We start from the raw sequence: 13,293 nt of genomic DNA on the forward strand, positions 1-13,293 counted from the left end.
GTCTCCATGCTTCTCTAGCTATACTGCAACCCAGCAAAGTAATTTTTGCCATCCTAATATTAATTGAAAGATTTCTCAGTCAGCGGCAGCGCTGTGGCCTGTCGAGTGATTATATCTTAGTGAATTTTTTTTGCTTGCGAACGGGGAGGATTAATTTAAGTAAGAGGCCCAAATTAATTCTGGGCCCAAAGTAGCCTCGTTTATAGAAGAAGCAAGTTAAATAAAAGCCCACCTAAGGACATAGATAATAGATTGCAAATCAAGATCAAAAAGTTAAAAAGAAGAAGAAAAAAAGACGGAAAGGACAAGAATGCCATCATAATGTGTGTTGGCCCCACATGGGCTCCTCCAATGGTTAGTTACCTAGATAGAGCAGCACAAGTCCGCGTACCTTTTTATAATTTATTTTATTTATTTATTTATTTACTCTTTGAGGTCTTGCCTCATCCCATCGCGAAACTGTCGCTCTCCTGTCTTTACACAAAACCCTAATCCCGCCTTCCTTTCCCTCAAAACCCTAACCCTTTCGGTCTCGGATCTTGATTCAAACCGCAGCGACGGCGGAGATGGCTATATATGGGTCGCCGCAAAGAATGCGGCAATATCTTCTGTGAATCTAGGTAGACGCTGAGCATCCCCCTTGTGCGTTTTAATTCTCTCGTATATTTCGCGCTAGATTTTTGCCATATCTCGGACCTTCTGTCGCCGCGATGGAGAGCGGAATTCCGCCGGAGGCGGCGGCGGCGGTTGACGGCGTAGCGCCGGAGGTGGAGGAGGCTGCCGGCGATGCGGGGAGGTCGTCGCCGTGGAGGATGCCGCCGGATACGGCGGCTGCGGCTGCTGCGGAAGCGGAGGGCTCGGTGATGGGGGCAGAGTCTTGGCCGACGCTATCGGATGCGAGGCCGAAGGGGCCTGTGAGTGCTGGCCCGAAGGTGTCGGTTGCTGCTGCGGGCAATGTTGGTGCGGGTCCCAAGAATGGGCCGCCGCCGCCGCCTCCTGCTCATGTTCCGACGCAGGTTAGTTTTGTAAATTCTAGTTCTTAGGATGGATCTTGCAGGCGTCCCTACTAGTTCAAGGCATCTACTTTAGGGTTATTTATATGGCTTTGATTTCCAATCTTTGGTTCCTAAATAAAGATCACAATCTTATCAAGTTTAAACTAAAAGACAACTTGGGACCCCTATGTTTTGCCATTTGATTTTCTGTAGGCTAATTTCTTTACTTATACTAATATTATAAATATGTGTGATAGACTTAGGAGTGTTTATCTGATAAGAAGTGGAGAGAAGAAAGTAGCGGGAGTTTTTAGTGAAGTCACTTCTGATAACCATCAATGTTAGGTAAATATTGGAAGTGTTTGAAAGTTTGTAATTAATGATGACATGCATTATATCGAAAGGTGGGAAGTGTTGCACTCTCCTTTTAAAATAAAAGTGAAATGAGACAAGTTGGATTGTTTTAGGAAATTGGAGAATTCATTGCTCGCTCAATTTTTTTATCCAGACATTATAAAGTGGTAGACTAATAGAAAGTTATAATTTTTTTTTTCTCTACTTTCTATTAACCAAATGCAACCTTAGTGTACGTCAAAAAGTTATAGTTATATGTCGGGGAAAAAAGACAATATTGTGAAACCTTTTCTCCACCGGCAAGTTTCGCTTCTTTGGCTTTGGGATGCTGAATGGTTTTAGAAAATGTAAATCTTCCAGTCTTTGTGTTTCCAATGCTACTCTCTTTCAAGTTCCTTCCCACTATTTGTGAGTTAAAGAAGCTTTCTATCTTTACCATATATTTTTATTGTTTCTAAGGTCTCACATTTTGGCTTCAGTTTAGTCTGAAATCGATATGTATTACTTACTGAGAACTTTGTAAACTATTATCAATTTAAAGCTAGTTTTGTTGGACTTGCTGTCATCATTGATCTTTGCTGCTAGATAATTCAAGTTTCATAAAGTTAGTTGCTTGTTGCCTTTCTTAGCCTGCTTATTTCTTAAATCATGGTGATTAGTGCATGAATCTGATGCAGTCATGGGGCCCATCCAATGAGCTATCATAAATAGTAATTTGAAAGTTTGGTTAAGGTTATATTTGGTGAATGATAACGATGCAAAATTAATTCTGCACTAGCTTAGATCAATATATGATGCAAAAGTTGCAAACTTTTAATATTTTGACTTACAGTTTTCAAATTATTTCTTGGTGAAGTGCCAATATATCATTTATATAGAAGCCCTAAAGTAAAGAAAGCTCCATGATACTGCCTTTCCTAGCATACCTTGATTACTAGGCTAATTTCTCCAATTTTTCTTATAGGTCTAATTAGAATACCAGAAATATGTATATTTCGATCTCTAAGACCTTATAAATGTAAACTGTAAAGTCTCAAATGCTCTCTTAGCACATTATGTATATGATGCAATTGTTTAATGCAAACCTAAAATAGAATAGTGGGAGTACAATATAAAACCTATTGAGAAGGTTGAAATACATCAATTCTCGTTTCACCATTTAGTACCTAAGTTGGTACTCTAATACTCCATTTAAAGTTTCTATTTTCTCCAAATAACATTTATGGTGTCTATTTTATCTATTATATACCAAAATACATCAACTTGGTTATGCTATGAAAGGTTGTCCACAAGCTTAAGTGCTTAATCTTTGAATACTACAAAGAGGTCCCAAGAACCCCCTTTGCTTGGGTGGACCACGGATCCAGGACCAAAGTTGTAGCTTGAAGTTGGAAGTGTTAGACACAAAATCATGAAACTTTGAGCGATACCTCGGAGGAGACTACAGGGAATTCTCCAGCGGATTATACTAATTGGGTCTCCCTGCTTGGTTTTGCTAGAAAATGAATCTTAAATTTTTAGCTTTTGTAATAATCCACAGTTTCTTTTTAGGTTTAGTTGGTGTCTTCTTTCTCTTCCCTTTGTGAGATGATTACCTAATGGGGCTACTATCATGCTGGGCGGACACTGATGTCTGCTTGCATGCATGGGGTTGTGAAATTATTGTTTATTCTGCAGTTTATCTTACTTGTCTGACTTTTTTTCAATTGCTTGTGTCCTTAAATTAGTTTGTTATTTTTGGACACTGCAGGGAGCTTTATTTCCTTTATGAATGTTCACTAGCATATTAAGTAACCAACTAAAAGCAAAGATATATAATGGATATCATTTGACCACACAAGTTAGAGGGAATGATTGTTAGTAGGAAATATGAATTACCTTTTCTCAGGATTTTGGGCAGGTGGCGCTGGCTCTGTAATGAATAGAATTGTTTTGATATTATTTATTTTGGCTACACAATGTAGTAATAGATCATATCTTTGGGTATAATGCTCACTATGCCAATTTATGGGTTCTCCATCAATCTGTTGTTTTATGAAGTTAATTTCTCTCTATGAAGTAAAGTGTTCTGTATTTCTTCTTAGGATTTATGCATGGGGGGTTTCAATTCTCATGAGATAATAACTTATTTCAGGGTTCTGTTGGCTTGCGCAAATCTGATGGATATGGAAGTGGTAATCCGCCCAATAAGCATCATCAAGTGCGTCCTCACAAACATGGGGCCAAGCGTAACCTTCCTGCAAATGGGGCACCACCATTTCCTGTACCTTTGCCCTACAACCTTCAGGCTGGGCAACCGATGTTTTATCCTGTTGTACAGCCTCCACCTTTATTCATTCATGAATATGCCTACCAGACTGGCCCTATGCCATTTCAGAACAATGATCCTCACATTGTGAAATCTGGAGGTGAACCTCCTAGGCCACCTTTCATTCCAAATGGACAAGCTGGAGGAAACAATGGAAACAGAATGGTGCCGCCCCCAAGAGGAGACCCAAATACTTGGCACCCCAGTCCTGGCAATTCTATTAGTAGACCTCATAATGCTCATGAACCTGCTAACCAATATAACCAAACGTGGTGCAACCAGCGGGCATTTGGTCCTAGACATCACATGAATATGCCACCTGGTATGGGACCTAGGACATTTGTCAGACCAATTCCACACTTTGTTGGTCCTGCTGCTGGATACATTAATAGACCTGCTTTCCCTGGTAATGGTTAGTAACTTAGTTCTACATAATATTGATTACAGTCATTTGAGGCCATCTACTTTTCTCCTTTTAATGTCTAATTATATTTGAACGCAGGTATTGCTCCTATGTATTACATGCCTGCCGCTCCTCTAGAAATGATGAGAGGTCCTCCTCGTTTTATTACACAGCCTTGCCCTCCGACATATCCAATTTTGACATCCGAGGAAGTAGAATTGAGAAGTAAAATAGTAAAACAAATTGAGTATTATTTCAGGTGATTTTATATTGATATATTCCAAATTTCATTCCTTTGGTTTGACAGAGATAGTCCATGTTGTTTTGAAAAAAAAATATTAGTTTAACAATTGAAATGCTAAAGCACTCAACATGTATCTTTTGTTGCCAATTGGTTATTCTCACTGTAGGTGACTTTCATCTAGTGTCAGTAGTCCAGTCTCTCGGCAATATGGGAGAAAAATCATGTCATTTCTACAGGAAATTTGATTCATTTGATCCATGTGATATGCATTTTCTCTCTACTATTTGACCAATGTGGACTTGCATTCTTTTCTTATTTTCAGTATTTTAGCTTTAACAATCATGTTTTGCAGTGACGAAAATTTGCAGAAGGACAACTATTTGATCTCGTTACTGGATGAACAGGGATGGGTTTTGGTATCTAAAATTGCAGACTTTAACAGGGTATGTTTTCTTTGAGACCTTATGTTTGGTACAGTAGTGATAGGACTTTCACAGGGTAACTATTCATGAAATGAGTGCAAAGGACAAGTCACAAGCAGCTTACTAAACAGAGTATTTCCCTTTACAGGTCAAGAAAATGACAACCGACATACCTTTAATTCTTGATGTCCTGCGGAGTTCAAGTTTAATAGAAGTTCAGGTTTTATATCTGTCATTTGATAATATGCCATTTTCCATGTCTCCTTTTCTCTATTCCAGTTCTATCAAATTTGAAAAATTCTAACTGTTCTTTAGTTGTTATTATGGTTTGGTTGTCACAAGTCTCTTTAAAATTTTATTGGTAGGATGACAAAATAAGGAGGCGTAATGACTGGTCAAAGTGGATTCCACCTTCAGTATCATCTGTTTCTTTGGAGGTCCAATCTCCTGTCAGTATGGAAAGGAATATAAGTGGCATCTCTAATGAGTGTGCTGGTTGTCAAACTACCTGCTGTGAACAAGATGAGCATTTACCCTCAGTAAGTTAACATATTCTAATATAAAAATAAAAGTATCTTTATAATGTAACATTATGAAGGTGCAAACTGCTAATGAACCACAGGCAAGCAACGATAGTAACATGGAGAGGTCTACAGAGCTAGCTTCTGCACCAGCTCCAGAAATTGAAGAAAAAGAACCTTGTAATAGATGTAACTGTTCAGCAAACCAAAATACAGTTGCAGCCATGTTTGCTAGCAACAATACTTCTGTGAGTTTTGAGCATTCACAGGAAAATGTTGCTCTTTCCACTAGTAGTGATACTGAAATTAGTAAAATAAATGGACAATCAAAGAGGAGATCCGACATGCCAAATTTACGAAGTTTTTCTAATGATTTCATGGCTGAGTCATCTGGCTTCAGTGGGGATCAAAGCACATTTATGCTTGACGAGGAACTAGAATTGGAGCAGACATCTGTTAGAAAAGGCCATTCAAATAAAAGGTAATTATGTGGTCATTCATTTGAGGCCTGCCTTGATTTATCTCTTATGTCTCTTATGCCAAAAACTGATAAGTCTTGAAAAATCTTTTTGTCTGTCTTGCTATTTTTTAAGAAGAATGCGATGCATACCAAGAAAACTTGTCGGTTGTCATTATGAGTGCTTTCAGCACTCACCCTATAGAAGACCGAAGAAGAAATCACAATTAGTTGAATGAATTCATAAGATATCATTGTAATCACTTGCACCGTGTTAGAAAGTCCAGAAGAATACTAGGTTTTCTAATATTTTTCAATGTTCATCACATGTAATGCAGATCATTTATGCATTTTCTCATGTGGATGACTGCAGATAGAGTACCATATTGTTATATAATAGATGAAGAAGTACCAGACAGTGGACAAACCACATTCTAGTGAACTTAAAACATGTTTCCTATTGATCGTAAAAGATTAAAATGTTGTGCAACAGGAGGATTTTCTTGTCTTTATCTGTGTGTGCAAGCATGTGTCCATTTATTATAAAAAAGATACCAGGTTTAGAGCCTTGATGTCAACAATGAAATCTTACAGATATTGAGATGTACTAGTTATCCCCTTCTCTTCTTAGGACTTTCATGCATTTCTTTTATACAACTGAGATCTGGTCCTGCTACCTCCTTTTTCTTGACATCTTTATTTTCAGAATAATCTTTATATATCTAATTTGTTCCAGCTACAAGCTAAGGAGCCATGTTCTTCAAAGACAGCTGCTTAAATAGGCTACTTAATTTTCCCTCTAAGCTTTTGTAATTTTGTGCTCCTAATTTGCTTTGAAGGATTAATCGCAAAATCTTAATACTAGCAATTATCATGTTATCCGAACTTTCTATTTTTTTATTTTCAGTTTGTCCTAAAATATGTTTCTCAATTGTTTGGAAAAATTAAATGATTATAATGACAATGGCAAAGCTGATGGCTCTTATATTCAGGCAGTAAATTTTTATAATGGTTTCTGACAAATTTTACTTGGGAAATCCCTTCCCTTTCACTATGATGTTCTTTAAGCAGGGTTGATGATGATGAAGATCAAATGGATGTAAATGACCAAGATGTGCATAGACTAATAATTGTAACACAAGTAAGACTTTGATGCTCTTTTATAGACTTTGCCATTGAGTATGTTGATTATCTCCCTCTCCTTTCATTTCTTCAAAATGTATAAGATCATAAATTACTTATAAATTCCCCATGAGCTCCATATAGACTTGTAATTGTTGCATCATTGCATATCAAGCATGATTCTTCACTGGTTATTTTTAGCGATATTCTGATTTTTAAGTGCTCGGTGAATCATAACAAAACTTTCTTAATCTCTCTGTTGCTGAAAGTATTGGCATGTAGTGCCGGTGAAGACATGAATTCAAAATACTGATACTTGATACAGTACTGCATAAAGAGATGCTATAGAGGGATGTAACAATATGGATTGTTGAAAATGCAAAGAAACAGAATCACTGAATGGCGAAGGAATTAGCAGCTGAATTCATTCCAGATGTTTTTAATATTTCATATTCTGCTTAAGTTCACTTGAACCAATAAAATTTAATAGGAAAACCAGCTGGCAATAAGAAGGAACTGAAAGGGAGGACATGATAAGAGATGAATATTACTTTTTTGTTCTATTATTTGGATGTTCAAAACATGTTCTACTAATATTCAGAATCTTTGTTTTTGTCTGTTATAATTTTAAAGTGAAAAGGCACAAACTTCTAAATATTCAGAATCCTCTCAGTAACTGAAATGACTGATTTCACTTGATTAATGAAGCAACCTAATAAACTGAATCTGTGAAATTTAGAAGCTAGACAGATAAAAAGAGAAGAAGATCTAGGCAATCCAGGGTCTATGCTAAAACCATATTCAGCAGCCTTCTTTATTAGATGCTGCGCATAACTCAAAACAGATGTATTTGAAATTTGTACCTTTTCTTTCCACCTGTTACCATTTAGCCTTTTTGAATATATATGTATGTATATATATATAACAGTTCTGGTGAAAGCAGAATTTTCATCATTGGGTTTTCATGTTGTTTGAATTAACTCATTCATCTTAGTAGAACTCATCTACGTTTTCAGTCCACAAACTGTTTAATGAAATCTGCTATATACAATTTTGTAGGTAAATAAGTAGTCACCTTTATGCATGTGATCGTAGTAGTTTGCCTTGATAATGAAGTCCCTTTTCATCTGGGTTGTATACAGGATATCAGGATAGACAAAGATGATATAACTGGCTTGAAAGAAACAGAACCAATTTCGACTGAGCTTGCATCTGCTATCAATGATGGCCTTTACTTTTATGAGCAGGTGACAACTCATTTTTACCTTATACATAGTGGATAATGTTTTAATTTGAGTAAGTTGGGTACACTGAGGCTAGATTTGTGTGGTCCCTCACCTAAACCACTCTTTTCCATTTCTTTCAAATAACTGTTGTTTTTTGCTCATCATGTTATCTTCTGGTACATATGTATCTTTTGATGAAACGAGACTTGCAGGAGTTGCAAGCTTCACGCTTCAGCCGAAGAAATAGTTCTGTGACAGAGATGAGAGATGGAGACTCTAAATCCTGTACCTTCTCAAGTACCTCTATGAATTCAAAGGGAAATGCCTCAATTGCTGGAAACAATGGCTCTGAAGAGAATGGACCAGCTATTACTCGAAGGCGACAAAATAAAGGCAATGGCAAGTTGCATTCCTCACATAAACAGCGCTTATATCCAAGTAATTTTAGAAATCATGCCAACAGCCGCAATCGTTATGGAATTGTATCGGAAAGTCCACCAAGCAACTCAATCGGCTTTTTCTTTGGGTCAACGCCCCCCGAAAATTATGGGTTAGAGTGACTTATTAATCTTGTTCCTGTGGCCACCTGATCTTAATCTATTTAATGATTCGTTAATTGTCTTTGCAGACAAATATCTTCAAAGCTGAGTGGTTCTCCCCATGGTATTCTTTGTGGGAGCAGTCCACCCGTGGGATCTATGCCAAAACCTTTCCCACCATTTCAGCATCCAAGTCATCAGCTTTTAGAGGAAAATGAATTTAAGCAGCAGAAGTAAATGGCTTTACTAATTTCTGATGATCATACATTTTAGAGCTCAATGTTTTTAGTGTTTATCTTTATGATAAAATTATAAATTGAAGGTTTTTTTTTCTTCCTTGATGAAGGTATCTGAAATTTCACAAGCGTTGCCTTAATGACCGTAAGAAATTAGGAATTGGTTGCAGTGAGGTGAGATGCAACTTGTTGCTCTAAGATATATTTATTTTTTTAGAAATATTTGAGGCAAACTCATATTCTTTAGTCTGGTTTGGTAAGTTAGTGAGGTTTTCTCAAGAACTCTACCAGTCACGTAAATTATCTTATTTATTGAATGCATGCTTTTGTTTCTCACACTTCACATTGACTCATAAGAGACATTATTTTGCTTACTAACAATGTAAGATCTACTTGAATGATATCTTACATTTTAGGGCTACCTGGTTTGGTGTATTTTTGGGCCACCTGGTCTGGGGTATTTCAAATGCCACATTTACAGATATAGATCTGAAAATCATCTTTTGGTTCATGGATCCCGTGATGTAGTCCCTCTTAAGTGTCAAGCTAGATCATGAAGGTACAGTATTTCAATGCTCATTGAGACAGAGAGGAGCATAAACCTAAGGTTGCTGCTTCTGATGTCTTCCAGTTTGGGGCTATAGATGTAGCCTATTGAATTCGTGAAACCAAGTGGTCCCTTTGTGTTATCTGTTGCTAGTATGTGTACATCATGCTTTAAAAATTTGGATTTCCATTGTCTCTTAGTTTCCATTTTTAATCTTCTTTTGTCATATTTTCTTGGAATCTACCTTATGTTTACTTTTTTCTGTAGCTGTGAGGTTTGGGGCTCTATTAATGTAGTAATTGAATCTCTATGCCTGTTATTCATTACATAAATTCTTCTTTGGTTAAAATCCAGGAAATGAACACACTTTATAGGTTTTGGTCATACTTCCTGAGAGATATGTTCAACAAATCTATGTATAATGAATTTCGGAAGCTAGCACTGGAAGATTCAGCTGCTAAGTATAATTATGGACTCGAGTGCCTCTTCAGATTTTACAGGTGTTGTGTTATCCTTCTCCTTGTACATGTAACTAATAGTGTACTTATCAATGTTTGATGCATAGCCTTATTTTGCATGTGTAGTCTCTTTTGGATCTTATTCTATTATATTTTCTTCTAGTTATGGGTTGGAGAAGAACTTTAAAGAAGATTTGTATGAAGATTTTGAGCAGCTTACGTTTGAGTCCTATCAGAATGGCAATCTCTATGGCCTTGAAAAATACTGGTAACATCTTTGATTTGCTTATGGTTTATCAATCTAGGATTTTCATTTGTTTTGTTGTTTTCGTACCTTTGCCTCCTGTTCTTCTAGTTTTGAAAATAAATGCTATAAAGTTCCTATGTGGAGAAATTTACTGATCACTCATCCTCAGGAGATAATGTGATGATATGCAAGCTTTAGTATGCTTATTAACTACTATTACTACAATTGAGACCTGCTTAATTATGCATTGCAAATTACATAGTATGTTGAAATCTTTATTCACTAAACTGTGAGATTAGCATTCTTTCACACTTCTTGAATAACTTTTACTACTTATGTCACTTCAAGTTACAAAAATATTATTACATTAGGACAGGAGCTTCTTGCAACTACTACTATCTCTTTCTATCAGTAGAAATCATCCTATTTACTGTAGAGTTATAGCTAATTCTCAGAGCTAGCGAAATCAATTCTTCTTTGATTGCTTGATATGCTTCTCTACTCTATACAAAGATATTCTTTAACTTACGAATAAGGTACAACCACAATAACTCACCCACATAAACATGCTGACATTTTGCTTGAGAACTAATATGTTCCAACTAAGAATGGCTCTTACTACTTTTAAGTTTTAACTTACGATGAGTTAACTTGTTTGTGCACCAGGGCATTTCATCATTTTCGAGAGAATCGGAACAGCGGCAAACCTCTGAGGAAGCATCCAGAGCTGGACAGGCTACTTAGGGAGGAATACCGAAGCTTGGAGGATTTCAGAGCCAAGGAAAAGGCAGAGAAAGCGGCAGGGAAGGAGTCAAGTATTAGCAAAGCTAGCAGCTCAAATGAGAAAGAGAGAGATCACCACGTCTGTGGCTGTAGTTCTTCTCGTGGGAAGTAGACAGGCTTAATTGGGTGGGAGATAATTTTGTTTCAGTAAAGAGAGGGTTTGAGTGGCCATATCTGTGCAGATTTTGCGGTCTTCTGCCAGCGTTGGTGGTGGAGGAATTCTTTTTTCCCGTCCATCTCGGATTTGTACATAAGTTAAAAAAAAGGAACATAATAATGAATAATCTGAGATTGTGGAAAATTGAGCAATAATTGGGCTTGGAATTCATCCATGCTATAATATTTTTTTTAAGTGTTTTTTTGGGGCGGGGAAATACTTATACTAGTTCAGGGGAAAGGTAAATGCAATCTGACCATCGTTGGCCAATGACTTAGGAACGAATAAATTGGTGCTCGTAGGAGCACTACTGAAGCATGAGAATGGATAATTGCTTCTTTACCACTGCATGCTTGGATTTACATGATCAGGCTGACCACCTAAATCAATTAGATCTGCATGTTTCTGCTGCCACGTTTATGCTTGGAATTGGTTTTGATATAACCTTCTCTCTTTCTTTCTTTTATTTTTTTCCTTTCCTTTCATTTATTTCTTTATTTTTGGTTAAGAAAAGTAATTTGATAGAATTAGGTCCAGGTTTGAACAAATTTGAGATTGCTGAATAAGAGCAGAAAGTTATATCATGATCTAAGGGGACTTGGCGTATTGAATATAGATTATCTAAGCTATTCTGATAGTTTAATTTGATATACCATCCGGAATAATGATAACGTATTTTTGCCCAAGGAGACGCATCGAGCCTCTCACATGTCCAGCATATTGTTTTGGTGGAGTTCCATAATAGTGCCACAAATATATCTACCACATTCTGACATTGTAGTCTCACAGTCTCACCCTTTATTAAAAACACATACATAGGCCGGAATTGAATTTCTTTCTCCTTTTTTAAAGCACCATTTACATAATGAAATGTGATTTACAAACCATATAATAAATATAATGAGTTACAAAACTTATAGCAAGTAGATGAAGAATGAAAATAGCCGGTAATATTACATTCGCATAACATAACGATAATGGATAATAGTTATATAAGTAGTGTGTTGCTTTACCGTATGAGAATTTTCCACGATTTGAGATTCGACTAGCATAAAACTAACTAAATACTATTCTACAATTTTGAAATAAAGTATCCTAAAAATATTACATGCTTCAGACAAATATAACAAAACGATAATGAATAGATGTTATATTATTATACATTGTTTTATCATTAGAATATCCATGATATATTACATATTTACAATCTGAAATACAACATGCATGTGTATAACAAAGAATGATCCAACCATTTTAGAATCTAATTTAATTGCATCTACCTCAATCGACATGAAATTTAAATTCATTTTACATATAATTAATAGTAATTGGCTTACCAATTAAAATATTTGTGTACGTGTACATCTTTATAAGGTTGCTTTTCTGTACTTTCAGGAACATATATATATATATATATATATATATATATATATATATATATATATATATATATATATATATTCTTTGCTCATTTTATTAAATTTTATTTTATTTTTCATACAAAAGAAAGGAGGATATGAAAATTTGGTAAGTGGAGATACCAAAAGCCAAGCTCTTGATAGCCCATGCCCTCACTTTTCAAGGGATATCTCTAAGAAGCCAGGTGTTTTTTTTTCTTTTCTTTTCTGTTCCTTCTAGAGTACCGTATACATAATGAAATGTGATTTGCAAATCAAATGCTAAATATGTTTACAGAATGAGTTAGGAAACTTATAGTAAGTAGATGAATAATAAAAATAATCGGTAAATATTGCATTCGTATAGTATAATGTAAGTAGTTATATTAGTCCTATATTGTTTTACCATTGAAAAATTTGAGATACGATAAGAATGAAAATATTTAAGAATTATTTTATAATTTTAGAATAAAATTAACCTAAAAATATCAGGTGCATCCGACATAAATAACGAAACGATAATTAATAAAAGTTATATTGTCGTATGCTGTTTTACCGTTAAAAGATCTATGATGTACTTCTTATCCGCAATCTGAAATATAATATGCTTGTGTCTAATTAATAGCGATCCAACATTTTGGAATTTAGTTTAATTGCACCTATCCAGATTGACATGAAATTTAAATCTATTTTCCTTTTACATAGAATTAATAATAATTGACTTACCAATTAAAATATATCTCTACATGCATGAACATTTTTATAAGGCTGCTTTGTCTATCAGAAGAATTTTTTTTTCATTCTTCTTCTTTTTTTTTAATTTTTTATTGTAACAAAAAGAAGAAGAAGAGGAGGATATGAAAATTTGGTAGGTGGA

At 35.6% G+C, this 13,293-nt stretch overlaps 1 protein-coding gene across 2 annotated transcripts; it reads left to right on the forward strand.

The window, feature by feature from the left end:
- Positions 1–428: 428 nt before the first annotated feature.
- LOC140764548 (la-related protein 1A-like) lies at positions 429–11,219 on the forward strand. Of its 2 annotated transcripts, none has more exons than XM_073103157.1 (15): positions 429–1,016; positions 3,484–4,069; positions 4,160–4,319; positions 4,657–4,747; positions 4,875–4,946; positions 5,092–5,265; positions 5,349–5,728; positions 6,776–6,845; positions 7,969–8,073; positions 8,265–8,602; positions 8,681–8,824; positions 8,938–9,001; positions 9,729–9,874; positions 9,996–10,100; positions 10,746–11,219. In XM_073103157.1, the coding sequence occupies exons 1-15, from the start codon at positions 711–713 to the stop codon at positions 10,972–10,974; spliced, it is 2,970 nt and encodes a 989-aa protein (XP_072959258.1). In that variant the 5' UTR covers positions 429–710; the 3' UTR covers positions 10,975–11,219. The 2 variants fall into 2 exon arrangements, with proteins under 2 accessions (XP_072959258.1, XP_072959259.1); XM_073103158.1 differs by having other exon boundaries at positions 430–1,016; positions 3,484–4,063.
- The last annotated feature ends 2,074 nt before the right edge of the window (positions 11,220–13,293 follow it).

This window comes from Typha angustifolia, chromosome 8 (assembly GCF_048772165.1).
Source record: "Typha angustifolia cultivar Huaian chromosome 8, ASM4877216v1, whole genome shotgun sequence".
Lineage (NCBI taxonomy): Eukaryota > Viridiplantae > Streptophyta > Magnoliopsida > Poales > Typhaceae > Typha > Typha angustifolia.

Coding starts and splice junctions, on each gene's coding strand:
- LOC140764548 (XM_073103157.1), top strand. CDS start 711: ATGGAGAGCGGAATTCCGCCGGAGGCGGCGGCGGCGGTTGACGGCGTA. Junction 1,017..3,483: donor CTGCTCATGTTCCGACGCAG/GTTAGTTTTGTA, acceptor AACTTATTTCAG/GGTTCTGTTGGCTTGCGCAA. Junction 8,825..8,937: donor AATGAATTTAAGCAGCAGAA/GTAAATGGCTTT, acceptor TCCTTGATGAAG/GTATCTGAAATTTCACAAGC.